General features: G+C 37.8%; 1 protein-coding gene across 4 annotated transcripts in view; it reads right to left on the bottom strand.

The window, feature by feature from the left end:
• The window catches only part of EHBP1 (EH domain binding protein 1), a 343,930-nt gene that overhangs the window by 57,933 nt on the left and 271,752 nt on the right, over positions 1-14,245 (bottom strand). For all 4 annotated transcript variants that reach the window (XM_060117415.1, XM_060117412.1, XM_060117414.1 and 1 more), the window contains one exon: positions 6,655-6,802. In XM_060117415.1, the coding sequence (XP_059973398.1) occupies positions 6,655-6,802 (148 nt within the window). The remainder of the gene's footprint in view (positions 1-6,654; positions 6,803-14,245) is intronic.

Below are 14,245 nucleotides of genomic sequence, written 5' to 3'. Positions count from 1 at the left end.
TAGAACAAATTCAAGGGAGGAAAAGATTATTCTTTGCCAGTAGCACCAGGAATTATTTTTTGGAAGCACTAACCTTTAAATTGGGTCTTCAGAAATGTACAGGATTTCAAAAAGTACAACTGAGGGAAGGGCACTACAGGCATGAGAGCAGGAAAGGGTAGGTTATGTTCAAAGAATGGTATAAAGTTCTATTTTGCTCAAGCATACTTAAAGGGAAATAACGGGAGGTAAGACTTGAAAGGTAAAACTGCAGAGAGCATTGAAGGGTAGGATAGGAAGTTTAGATTTTACTTGGTAGGAATGGAGAGACATTTGTGTTCAAACATCATCAGCAATGTGCTGTTTAACAGAGAGCAGTCTATATAAGCAGTTTCTTACCACAGTGTTTCATGGTAATCAGTTGTGAAATATGTATAAAATAATTACTAGTAATATAAGTATTGAAGCCTATGTTGTTGTTTTTTTTTATAAATTAGAGTAGCTCCAGGATTTTTCCTAAAATATCACTCTTGCTTACATTCTGATATGCCTTCATATGTGAAAGAAAAAGTGGTCCAGGGATTGCACATGGGAGTGCAATCCCTGGAGCCATGTGATAGCATCCTTCATGCAAGATTGCTGAGTAAGATGTTGGACTCCAGCACACAAAGGCTGGAGGCAGGAAATCCAAGTTGGAGACTGTTATAACCTCCAGGTAAGTAGTATGGAGAGCTTAACCTATCATAAAAGAACTGGGAGTGGGTATGACTTGAAAACAAACTGGATATTGGGTGGTTGGGGGAAGGATACTGTGGAGAGGAAGAGTGAGGCAGATGACTCTCCAGCCAGTGACTAGATGGACAGCACTGCTATGAAAAGAAGCTAAGTCTGGAACTGTGGTTGGATATTGGTACTTCAGGTCCTGGGGTTATGCAGTGGGATATTCATTACCCCTTTACACAGTGCCAGGCTCCTGCGTGATGTTAAACAGGTGCCATTCATTTTATTTCCTGGCTAAATGAAATCTCTATCTATACTACCACTCACCAGTAATGCTGAGTGGGTTAATTCAATGTTTATATATGTATTGTTAACCTTAGGTAAAAGGATTACTATCTGGGAAGGGGAAAAGTAAAAATTGATCTCCCATACAGCTCAGGTTTCCTTAACAATAGGTTTCCACTTTCTTTCCATTCACTGACTTCAGGTTTACAATGAACAGGAATTCTTTTCAATAGTTAAAATGTTACACATTTCTTAACACCTGTCGAAATACTCTAAATGCATTTTAGCAGAATTAGAGTGCATGTTTGTCTTTGTGTGTGTGTTTAAAATATTACACATTATTTATACGATATATATAAGATTATATATATCTTTATGGCTAACCACTGAAAATCCAGTAGGTAAGCATGGCAGAAAGTAAACTACAGATCCAATACACAATGGAAGGTGGTTTGCAACTATGGCATGTATAATGTGTGTAGGAAAAGGTAAAAAGAGATTGTATATACACTGGAATGAGACAATGCATTCCAGCTGACACTGCACAGCACTATAAGCAAAATGGGGATCCCAATGGTATGATTAATAGCACAGCAATAAGGCCAGTCTTACAACACTTATCATTTATAAATAAATTGAATGAAAAATCAGGATATCTGGTGACAGTAAAAAAAAAGAATATCTGCACTTTTAAAAAAAGAAATTGAGGCTACCATTAAAAACATATTCACAGGGACTTCCCTGATGGTGCAATGGTTAAGAATCCGGCTGCCAACGCAGAGGACATGGGTTCAAGCCCTGGTCTGGGAAGATACCACATGCCGCAGAGCAACTAAGCCCGTGCGCCACAACTACTGAGCCTGCGAGCCACAACTACTGAAGCCTGCACACCTAGAGCCTGTGCTTCGCAACAAGAGAAGCCATCACAGTGAGAAGCCCATGCACGGCAACAAAGAGTAACCCCTGCTCCCCGCAACTAGAAAAAGCCTGCGTGCAGCAATGAAGACTCAACGCAGCCAAAAATAAATAAATAAATAAATTTAAAAAAATATTCACACAAAATGGTGGTTTAGAGAACATAGAGATTGTACCTAAGTGTACATGAAACTGTTTCTTCCCAGGAAAAAATATTCAGAATAAAATTTCTCATTTGTATCATGATTTTAAAATTCTCATTGAAGTTTCCCTATAAAATTCATAACTTTTAAAGTTATTCTATAGAAATCAAACAAATGATAGAAAACAATACAAATATATTATTAATAGAAGCTGAAAATAAAAATTACTGAAGGCCTGTAAGATTTTATTTTGAGTCAACAAATTTAGATAAATCTATTTGCCATAACTGAAATAAGGATAATGCAGGCACACAAACATTCTCATGGATAAAATTTTTAAATTTTCATTTATTCATTTGAAATGCAAAACCAAAGTATACTACTCCATCTAAATCAAAGAGAGGCAAAAATGTCAGTTTAGGGCCTCCCTGGTGGCGCAAGTGGTTGAGAGTCCGCCTGCCGATGCAGGGGATACGGGTTCGTGCCCCGGTCTGGGAGGATCCCATATGCCGTGGAGCGGCTGGGCCCGTGGGCCATGGCCGCTGAGCCTGCGCGTCCGGAGCCTGCGCGTCCGGAGCCTGTGCTCCGCAGCGGGGGAGGCCACGACAGTGAGAGGCCCGCATACCACAAAAAAAAAAAAAAAAAAAAAAAAAAAAAATGTCAGTTTAAAAGTTCAATGACCCTCACCTAACCCAAATCAAAGTGATAAGCTACAAAATAAAAAAATACATATATGACATATATATACAAAATATACACACACATATAAGTACACATAAAACATACAAAATCTATATCATATACAATATCCCATGTAATATATAATAAATATATGATATATTATAATATCATCTTTAAATTAGATAAACACCTTCCTTGCAAGTGCCCATTGGCCATTAATAAAAACGTAACATTTATTTGGCCAAAATAAAAACTTATTAATTCTCAAAGCAGAAATTCAGGGCATATTCTCTGACCACAATACCATACAACTAAAAATGGAAATACCATAATTCATCCACAAACAACTGTACCTTGCCAAGTAAGATCAATACAATAAATGAACCCACAAGTTTGTTACCTAAAATGAGGATTTTAAAAGGAGGCTGTTATAGGTCTATAACTAAACAATGAAGCAGAAATTTAAAAAACACAGGTAGGGGCTTCCCTGGTGGTGCAGTGGTTGAGAGTCTGCCTGCCGATGCAGGGGACACGGGTTCGTGCCCTGGTCTGGGAGGATCCCACATGCCGCGGAGCGGCTGGGCCCGTGAGCCATGGCCGCTGGGCCTGCGCGACCGGAGCCTGTGCTCTGCAGTGGGAGAGGCCACAACAGTGAGAGGCCCGTGAACCGCAAAATAAATAAATAAATAAATAAATAAAAATAAAAAACACAGGTAGTATACCACAATATCACCTGACTCTCCTCTAAGTCCTAAAATTACGTCAAGAGGAGGACAAGTAAAAGCTAGGCTGTAGCTCCTTGGACTGATTCTGTTATTTCACAAGAATTAAGCTACTTCTGGTTGAAATAGGATGCAAGTGGGACGCTTGAATACCTGGCTTTACATGACCTAAAATATCTTGCATATATTTTCTGCGGACACCTGAGGCTTATGACACCTCACCTCAAACTTACTAAGTTTTCATTTCCTCACTGATGATGGCAAAAAAACAGCCGTTTCAAGTAGATTCAGGCAGTGAGTTTGAGTATCATGTTCAACACATCCCCTAGGTTGTGCTTTCACCTGATTATTTCAGCTCTTGACTACCCCCTCTTCTTTGTCACTTTGGATCACTGCTTCCAAAAATTTTCCCACCCTAGTCTGTCTTCTAGGCTGGTCCCTACTCATTTCTCTCTCCTCCTTTCACACTATTCCTTATTCAGACCTGATAATTCCCATTAGACATTGAAAGAATGGACACTAATTTGTTAACTGTTTCCCCTGACTTATCAACCCCATAGGGTTATTTTCATTTAGGAATTATACTCTTGTGAAATCAAGTGAATTTCTAATTTGCTGTGTAAGGGTCAGCAAACTATAGCATGGGGCAAAAACCAGCCCACCACCATTTTGGGGTAAATAACAGGCATGCCCATTAATTTACATATTGTTCAAGCCTGCTTTCAGACTACAAGAGCAGAGTCGAGTAGTTAAGACAGAGAACATATGGTCTGCGAAGGCTATAAAAATTTACTCTGGCCCTTTCCAGGAAGTTTGCCAAATCCCGGCCTAGCACAGTGACTGGCACTGCTAAACAGATAAATGTGTATGTATGAATGGTTGAATTCTAGGCAGGAATTTTACCCTCTCCCTTGACCTAAAGGTCTCTTCCCTGCCTCTGGCCTTGATAGCTTCAGCTTAGGCCTTGATGCCAGAGCAGACCTAGTCGGATCCATACACCTTTATGAAGACAGGCCAATATCCACCACTGAGGTCAAGGAATAGGCCTGCACTGCTTGTAGCTCAACCTTAGCTCTGATTAAGAGCCTATCATCTGATACATGGCCATTTCCAACATCCAAGGTATGGTGTGTCCTATGAGAGAAATGGACCCTGGGCACTTTAGTCTCCTTAGGGAACAGTCTAGACTCTTCAGCAGGTTCTCATAAGTCATCTGTTGAACCCTGTCCCATCTTCATTTCACCTGGCTTTTCCTTTTCTAGTCTGTACTTCTTTGCTAGCTTCAGAGATCCAATCCTCACTTGTTCTTTATTCACTCTGTTGACTGCTGAATGATGCCAAAATCAGGTCTTCACTTTCCCTAGTTACCAAGTTGGGAAGATACCCATTTTGGGGGTTGTAACACTGACTAAGTCTCTCTACCTAGCCTAGTCCTGGCTTAGCCTCAACTGGGGTTGGATTATAGAGATAAGACCAATTACATAGCTGACTCATCCCACACCATTAATCAGAAATTTTTAATTCTTAGCCTTCCCAGAGTTCACAACTCATTTAGCATTGTTATCTGCTCACTGTTGGAAAAAAAAATTGAGACAGTGGATGCCTCTCTATCTTATTATTACTGCTCTTCTATGGGTTTATGATACCATACGGAGGTAGTATTAGTAGCTTTAGGGCAGTCTATCTGGAGGGTTAAGAATATGAGGCTTTTTCTATCCTTCTGAGATACAAGGAGGCAAAGATTTTTTTTTTTTTTTTTTGTCGTACGCGGGCCTCTCACTGTTGTGACCTCTCCCGTTGTGGAGCACAGGCTCCGGACGCACAGGCTCGGGGGCCATGGCTCACGGGCCCAGCCGCTCCACGGCATGTGGGATCTTCCCGGACCAGGGCACGAACCCGTGTCCCCTGCATCGGCAGGCGGACTCTCAACCACTGCGCCACCAGGGAAGCCCGAGGCAAAGATTTTTAAGATTTACTTAGAATATCTGGAATTTTTATGATATCAAAGAAACATCTTGTTACTAATCATAAATGAAAGCAAATTATAATAGCATTATATAATGTAGCTGTGAGTAGTTACTGCTGTTACTATAAAACTTTAGTAGTGAGTATAGAAACTGTAATAAAAATTCTGAATGACAGGAGTTGATAAGGTAAGATGAAGGATTTAACTAAGAAACAAACATTCTGAGAATACCAGATGGACAGATACACAGCTACTTGGGAAAGCAGCTTTCAAATGTATGGGATGGAAGGTTATATATGCTATAGGCATTGGTTGGAATGCTCTACAACAGTAAGATTTTAATATAAGGAATCAATTAGAAATAACAGCAGTAAGTTTCAGTTTACTTTGAAGAAACTTATCATTGACCTAGAAATGGTTTCCTTTGTTTCAGTTCTCTAAGGTCTTATTCGAGTCCTCACTTGCCTACTCTCCAGAGTGATCTTAGCATTTAAGATTAACTCAGGACAAGTACCTGTCATGTTCTGGTAGATAAATAGGTCACATACCTTTGAAATAAAAAACCCCACAGGCCTCTTGAATATACTACTCAAATAAAAATGTAAAAAGTTTCAAGTTAAAGATGCCCAAATTGAGCACTGAGAGGCAAAACTAAAATTCCCTTTAATTATATGTACAGTCCTTGTCCTAAAATAAAGCTTAGAATAAGTTCTACAGATATTGAAAAAGACCCTCTTCAAATCAGGAGACTAAGAAGAAATGCATATGGGACTTATTCAAAATGCTTACATGTCAGGCTATAATGCTGGAACACTGTTAAAGCTACTTTCCAAAGTTCTGGTTCAAAGTGAAAATCTCTCATGCCAAAGCTCTCCACTAACAAGTCTTGTGATCTACATGTTGAGGACTTGATTGCATTTTACTCACTCCTAATACAATTAATGAGGCATCATGGGGAATCACAAACCAAGGCCCATCTGAGTTTTCTCCTAAATCATCTTCTTAGTATTTCTTGAGTACTAATCATACTTAATCATCATCAAGTAATTCTTGAGTTGATTTGGAAATTGGCAATAGTCATCTTCTGATTTACAACGCTTTAAGTTTTTTGTAACATAGTGATAGGCTAGAAACTTTATGTATTTGATGCACAACATTTTGAAGTAAGAATACAAAGTCCCAAAACATCCATTGCGGATTTCTGGGTTGTGTGTAGAATATGATACAAGATTCTTTAACTCACCTCCAGATGCCTTTGACCTTTCTTTCAACTTTTCTGCAGCCATTTCACCATAGCTGGGAAGTTCTGACATCTTCACTCCAGATCGAGCTTCTGCTATTAGCTGACGAGCTCTCTCTCTCAGCTGCCGACGTCGCTCTTCATCTTGCTGCTAAGATATATTGAACAGTTGCCAACTCAGTAATTGACAGAAATGCAATTTCATTTTCAATCTGATCATCATGATAGTAACTGGTTTACAGCGTGGTGCTTGGCCCACATTATAAATAGGATGCTCTATATCAGTTGGATGTCATACCATTTTTAAAAGACATCCAAGAATCAGATTTTTAAAAAACATTTACAAATTATTGTATTATGTCTGTTAAAGATTCAAACTAGCCTTTAAAGAATGTTTGGCAATATAATTACTGAGAAAAGAGCAGGATCTACTATTAATAAAATAATCAGGCTTATAGGAAAAAAGTAACAATACTGAAAACAGAATTTCAATTAATACCTTATTTTTTTAAGATTAGAATTTAACTTGCAATTTTCTAGAAAGGCATAGAGCACTGGCTAAAAGAAATCATTGATAGCAGAAAATGCTGCTACATCATGTTGACCAAATATAGGAAGTGGTACTTTCAGGGGGCTACAGCAGGAATGGGGATAGTATACATTAGTTCCACAGTTATTGTTGTTGATAGCTTTAAAATCAGAATTGGGTAACTGATGTACTTCTGTCCTCATTTCTACTATGCCTTCCCCCCAGACAAACATTGAGAAGAAAAAGTAAAATCTAGTGGGTTTTTGATATTTAAAATAACTAAAAATGACAGAGAATTAAATAACTAAAATAGGTTTTGCCTCCTAAAAAAGGGTTATTATGAATTGCAAACACTCAATGTGAAATTGCTTTGTAAACTGGAAAGTATATGATATAAGGCATTATTATGACAAAACAAAGCCTGAAATAATATGGCCCCAACATATCTGTGCAGTTATCTTCCCTTAACCTCTCCCAATCTCTATAAAACCTCACATCTATTTATACAAAATTGTTTGTATCCTGTAGTTTCATGCATCCATGGATTTGAATATATCATTTTGTCTTCCTGAAATGTTCTTCTATCATCTATTTAACTCCTACTCATTCTTCAAGATTCAGTTTAAATCCACTAAACTTCCCCTGACTACTCTTCCCTCCTCCCCACTGGTGGAATGAAGTTCTCCTTCTTCTATGTTACTATAGTACCGTGTGTGTGTGTGTGTGTGTGTGTGTGTGTGTGTGAGATTACTTTTTAAAATAATACCTGTCAAGTTATAACTCTGTACAAACGTCTTCTTCGCAGTAGAACTGAGCTACTTGAAGGCAGGAGCTAGATGTGATTTATCTTTGTATCTTTGGTCCTTAGTACATACCTTGGTACTTGGTACTAGATATGAAAATGTAACGATTTATACTTTCAAAGCTTATATTATAGAGGGAAAGATAAAACAGCCACAATAAGGAGGTGCGATAAAAACAGATGAAGAGTTCAGAAGAAAGAGGTTTGTTTTTGTGTGTCTTTTTTTCTTCTTTCTTTTTCTTTTTTTTGTCAAGGGAAATGATCAACCTGAGTTGTATCTGAGAAAGATTAAAGTTTAATCTGACAACAGTGTATACGATAGGCAGGCATAGGGGGACTGGAAAGAGACTACTTAGGGGGCTCTTATAAACAGTACAAGGAAGCTATAATGAGATTCAGAACTGGGATGGTGGCAATGGGAATGGAAGGAGACAGGTGTAAGAAATACATCAGAGCTAGAATTGGTACCTGTACCAATTCTTAGTAACTGATTAGATGTAGAGGGAAGAAAAAAGCTGAGTCAAAAGAGACAGGGGTAAGACACTAGCTTGGTAGAGTTCAAGGCTAGGCAATTCTTTCACAAATTTTGAGATGGCTAGAATAGACAGCTGTCAAAATTAATGCGGGTAGATTAACAGAGGTATTGAATGGACCCAGAGACAAGCTTGAAGCTCCCAGTAGACAAACTGAAGCAATTTCAGTATCAAAACAAGCAAACAATGACTGCAATGAATTGAATCAACGAAATCACACACTGAATCAATGAAAACTCATCAATTCATTATGATATTCAAAAAGTTCTTAGAAGGATATATAAACTCATTTGAGGTAGCTTTTAAAAGAACTCCTGAAAATTACAAATTAGAGGAAAAAACCCAAACACTTATCCTGTCTTTCCAGTGGGAACTGAAGTTTAGGGTAACTAAATAGTCCCAGTCAATTACAGAAAGCTCAACTTTATAAAATAATACCAGCTATAATAATAATATTATGTATTTTCCAAAGATGGCCATGACAGTATTTCTCATCCCACATGCTTTCTGCAATGTGACCTTGCCATTCCCTCGTCAAAAGGTAAAGCTTAATTCCCCTCCCCTTGAGTGTGGGCCAGCTTTAGTGACTTGTACATAATCAACAGAATGTAGAAGTGCTGCAGGTGATTTTCAAGGCTAGGTCAGAAAAGGCTACACCCCTTTTGCCCAGTTCTCTTGAAATTCTTGCACTTTGTACTTTTTGGGAACCCAGCTGTCATGCTGTGAGAATCCCAAGCTACACGTAGGTGCACCAGTCCACATTCCCAACCAAGTTCAGCCTTAAGTCTTCCTGGCTCACGTGTCAAACATGTGAATAAAGCCTTCTTCAGAATCTCCACTTTTAGCCATTTTGGGTCACCTCCAACTGTTCAAGTCTCCCCAGCCGACACCCCAGACAATGTGGAACAGAGACAAAGCATCCACACTATACCCTATCTGAAGTCCTGACCCACAGAATCTGAGAATAAAAAAAATGTTTACACCATTAAGTTTGGGATTGTTTGTTTTACAGCATTAATAATTGGACCATATGCTTAAGTAACACCACACAGATTATTCCCTAATTGCAAGAGGGAAACCTAATTTTAAATGGAGAGATCAGAACTAGATCAGGGATTAGAAACCACTACTCTAATGGTCAGTCTTAGCATCACTAATGTTGAGTCAACCATATGTTATGTATTTTTTAATTTTTAAATTAAATTTAATTTTTTACTTATTTTTGACTGTGTTGGGTCTTCATTGTTGCACATAGGCTTTCTCAAGTCGTGGTGAGTGGGGGCTACTCTTAGTTGCGGTGTGTGTGCTTCTCATTGCAGTGGCTTCTCTTGTTGCAAAGCACAGGCTCTAGGTGCGCGTGCTTCAGTAGTTGTAGCACGCAGGCTCAGTAGTTGTGGCTCACAGGCCCTAGAGCGCAGGCTCAGTACTTGTGGCGCATGGGCTTAGCTGCTCCGTGGCATGTGGGATCTTCCTGGACCAGGGATCAAACCCGTGTCCCCTGCATTGGCAGGCGGATTCTCAGCCACTGCACCACCAGGGAAGTCCCTGTTATATGTTTTTTGATATGAAACATATGAAGCGAACACCACCTATAATATTCTAGCCCAGATGTCTAAAGTGAATCTACTAAGCCTTCAGATACAACCTCCAGTTTATCATAAACACAGGAGACAGAGAAACATGATAAATGACACAGCAAGGAAGCAACCAAACAAATCTAGAAAGTAGGATATTCAGGCCAATTAATCTGGTCAGTTTAATAAGAGTTATGAAAACAAACACAACAAAAAACAACTAATCATCATCTCCACCAACAAAAGGGACTTGACCAGATGCAATGTGTAGTCCTAGGTTAGATACCAGTTTGGATAAACCAGATGTAAAGGACACTGTTGAATCAATTAGAGAAATCTGAATATAATTAGAGTTATTAAATGAGAGAAAATACAACTTGACTGAAAAAAGTTTATACAGTAATAACTTCGTTTTGTCTTTTTGGCAAAATAAACACATATATAAGACTTGGAAGGTTATTCACAAAGTTGTCATGGTGGAGATATCTGGGTATGGAAATGTGATATTTTTGTTTTCTTTGTCTTCATTTTCTAACTTTCTATAATACACATGTACTACTCTTGTAATAAGAGTTATTTTTAAAAAGTCTTGGGGGAAGGGAGAAAAGACATGAGATGGTAGGCTTCTGGGGTGGGTGGTGGGGCAAAAGAAGAGAGATGTAACATTCAAGGGAGATTTTCTTTTCTTTTTTAAAAAAATATTTATTTATTTATTTATTTTGGCTGTGCTGGGTCTTAGTTGAGGCACGTGGGATCTTCATTGCCGCATGGGGGATCTTCTTTGCAGCATGCAGGATCTTTAATTGCGGCGTGCGTGTGGGATCTAGTTCCCTGACCAGGGATCGAACCGGGCCCCCTGCATTGGGAGCGCAGAGTCCTAGCCACTGGACCACCAGAGAAGTCCCTCAAGGGAAATTTTCTTAATATTTAGAGACAGAGCTTATTTGTAGTTAGAGGAGTGGTATGTACTGGGCAGAGTGAGACCAAAGATGCAAGAATAATATACAAAAATCCTTAGTTCATTATTAATACTTCTGAACTTAGAAAACAAAAGGAAATGCAGGCTTGATAATGGTGACTTCGGTGACGGTTGCTGATATTTCTTGAGCTTTTATGTGATAAGTGCTTTATATGCATGATCTCATTTAATTTTTACAACCTGATTTTTACAAATGAGAATATTTAAGTTTAGAGTTCCAAGGTCACACAGCTAGAACTGATGTCGGAGCCAGGAGTCCAGCCCAGGTCTGTCTGACTACAGGGCCCTGCTTTTAACCTTCAAACTATTTGATCCCCCCAAAGTATCAAATTACATGACCAACTGAGGAAAATTGAGCTTTTACTAAACTTTCATCTTTCAAACTTAAGAAAAGTTAAGAGCACTAATAAAAACCATTATTTGATATGCCTCAGGCAACTAGGTTTAAGTGAATTTCACTGCGTGTAATAACTTCTCGCAGAGCTGGAATCTGGTGATTCAGACTAAGATGAAGTCGTCTTGGGTCATCTTAATTCCATAAAAATGAAATAAATGATTCTACCTTTATGAATATGAAACGGGAACCTTGTTTTTTCTTACCAGCTACCGCTTCCCCCTCCTCTCCCAATAATATTCCCACCTGCAAATGTTTCTGAGAGCTTACCAAGAGTGCAATTTAAAGCAGGCAATCATTAATAAAACCAACTCTAAATACTAAGTAGGGACACTTTATCAATTTCCATGTAAATTGTTTGTTTGTACCTATTTACCCAACATTGTTCTCTATACAATAGAAAAAATGTAAATGAACAAATCAGAATGCAGCCCTAATGGGACTTTCTGTTTATAACCATTAGCCCAGAGGTGTGCTGTAATTCAGTTCTCAAGTAGCAAGATTTAGCCTCATTAACAGACTACAAGGGCAGGTTACAACTCATAAAACCCTACAGTAAACAAAGTTTATGGACACAGCGCAAAATCTTGAGCCTGACTGACAGAATTCTAGTTCCCTATCAGATTGCCCTGATTTACTTTTCTACTAATGTCCTAACACCACAGAGATAATTTTGCTTGGGCCTTAGAGGGCTCCAGTGGGATGGCATATCTGTGTTGTTTGTTTTCTCACCCACTGAGTTTCCTTAAGACAAAGAACCGACTGAAAAAATAGAAGTTAATTGTTAAGGTCACAAGGAAAAGCTTGTAATTATAGCAATTGATTATGCAACCAAGTTAATTGATAGTATTATTAATATCCAGATACCTTATATGTAAAACTATTTTAATTTTTATATATAAGCTTCATTAAAAGTCAGTTTTTACAAATTGGGATATTGGGATTGACATATATACACTAATATGTAAAAAATGGATAACTAATAACCTGCTTATAAAAAAATAAATTAAATTAAATTAAAAAATTTTTTAAAGTCAGTTTTTACAGTAATATTTAAAGAATAGATAGCAACAAAATCTATGTGTCTTTCACTCAAAAGAAACATATTTTTTATGTCAAAGGAATAAAATGACCAGAGAGTAAGGGCGGTGATTATTTCATTATTTTTGTATGTTTGTATAGGTAAATATTTCTGACAATGATGGTTTGCCTAAACCTACTCAAGTACAGAAATGTTATCTGTTTTGACCCTTCTGCATTCAAAAGAGGATAGCGACCCACAGCTGTAAATAAGTCATCTGTTTACTATATCTGCTGAAAAAAATAAAGGAATCTTTTCAATGGGATGCAAAGGTAAGTAACTTAGAAGACTGCTGTCATTAAAAGTACACTCGAAAAATTCAACACATAGGAAACCTATGTATCTTTCATTTACCTGCCTAGTCTAAATAAACTTAAAAAAATTGAAGTAGGCTCCTATTTCTAAGAATGGGTCTGATGACATTTACCCTTTTCTATACAGTATTATTTACAGAGTTAGACCGAGTTATATAGAACGTTCTAGCTTTTGTAAGACAGATGTACTCTTTAGAGGGTTTGATGGAAGCTGTATTTTTGAGTAAATACTAGCTGTGTGCCTGTGCAGTGTTTTCACACATGTTGTCTCACTTACCATTCACCACTGTGAGGTAACCACTATGACTCTGATTTGATAGAAATGGAATCTCACTTAAATATACTGCCCAAGGTCATACATCTCGTAAATGGCATAGTAAGAATTAAGATCACTGTCTGTCTGATTTCAAAGTGCTGGTCCTAGCTATTACATTACTGGTGTTCAGAAAATTTGTCTGAGGCCCTACTGCTATTGTCATTAAAAACAACAACAACAGTTCTTTACTTACACTTGGGCTATACAAATCAGGTTAAACTCCCCTTTGTGCTACTGAATACAGAGAGGTAAAGAGAAATTAACTTACTTATATTCATTTAAAACTTAGGTTCCTGACTTTAAATTATAAGTCTTCAGAAAAGTACTGAATGTGGTACATTTAAGTTTCACTTTCCTCTTTGTTAACATCTTCAGAATAAGGCAAAAGTCCTGTTATGGTACAAAAAGCTTGTATTTCAACACAATGAATTAAAAATATTCAAATATAGAAGATGGATCAGCACTAACCACTTTGGACATAAACTGAAAAAATATTTAGCCCTTCCACAGCATGTCTTCAAGTTACTATTTTTCTTATCGTTCTAAAATGGTCTACAATCTGCCATAGATAGATGCACTAGTAAAACTTGACAATTTAAGGACAAACTCTTCAAGAATAAGTAATGTAATTCCTTGTTTCCTTTCCATAAAAATGTATTGGTATGCAATTTTTATATTTCACAGTTCACCGACATCTAGGCAAGCTTTCTTCCACTGCTTCAATGGTGCTACTTTTAATTTTATCCTCCTTAGTCGTAGTAATTAAAGTGATCAGCAGTGGCATCCCAGCGGCTTTGACACAGCTACAACCCCCTAGCAGACTTTTGCTTTTAAGGGGAAGGGGAAGAAAAAGACTAGAGTTTCATTTCACAGAGAACAAGAAAATCAAGCTTCTCCAATCCTCAACTTTATTCAATTGTTCTTTCAGCAGCCTTTGGATCTTAAGAATCAAATAAAAATGGCTGCCATGGGGGGTCCTTTTTATACTTGCCGCAAATGTCAACAACTGACATTACTTTAGCCAAAAAATGATGCCATGGATTTGTGAAGGTGAATTAGAACATGAGAAACT

This window comes from Mesoplodon densirostris, chromosome 14, assembly GCF_025265405.1.
Source record: "Mesoplodon densirostris isolate mMesDen1 chromosome 14, mMesDen1 primary haplotype, whole genome shotgun sequence".
In the NCBI taxonomy this organism is placed as follows: domain Eukaryota; kingdom Metazoa; phylum Chordata; class Mammalia; order Artiodactyla; family Ziphiidae; genus Mesoplodon; species Mesoplodon densirostris.
The sequence above is the reverse complement of the archived record's forward strand: the minus strand, read 5'-3'. Positions and strand labels throughout refer to the sequence as shown.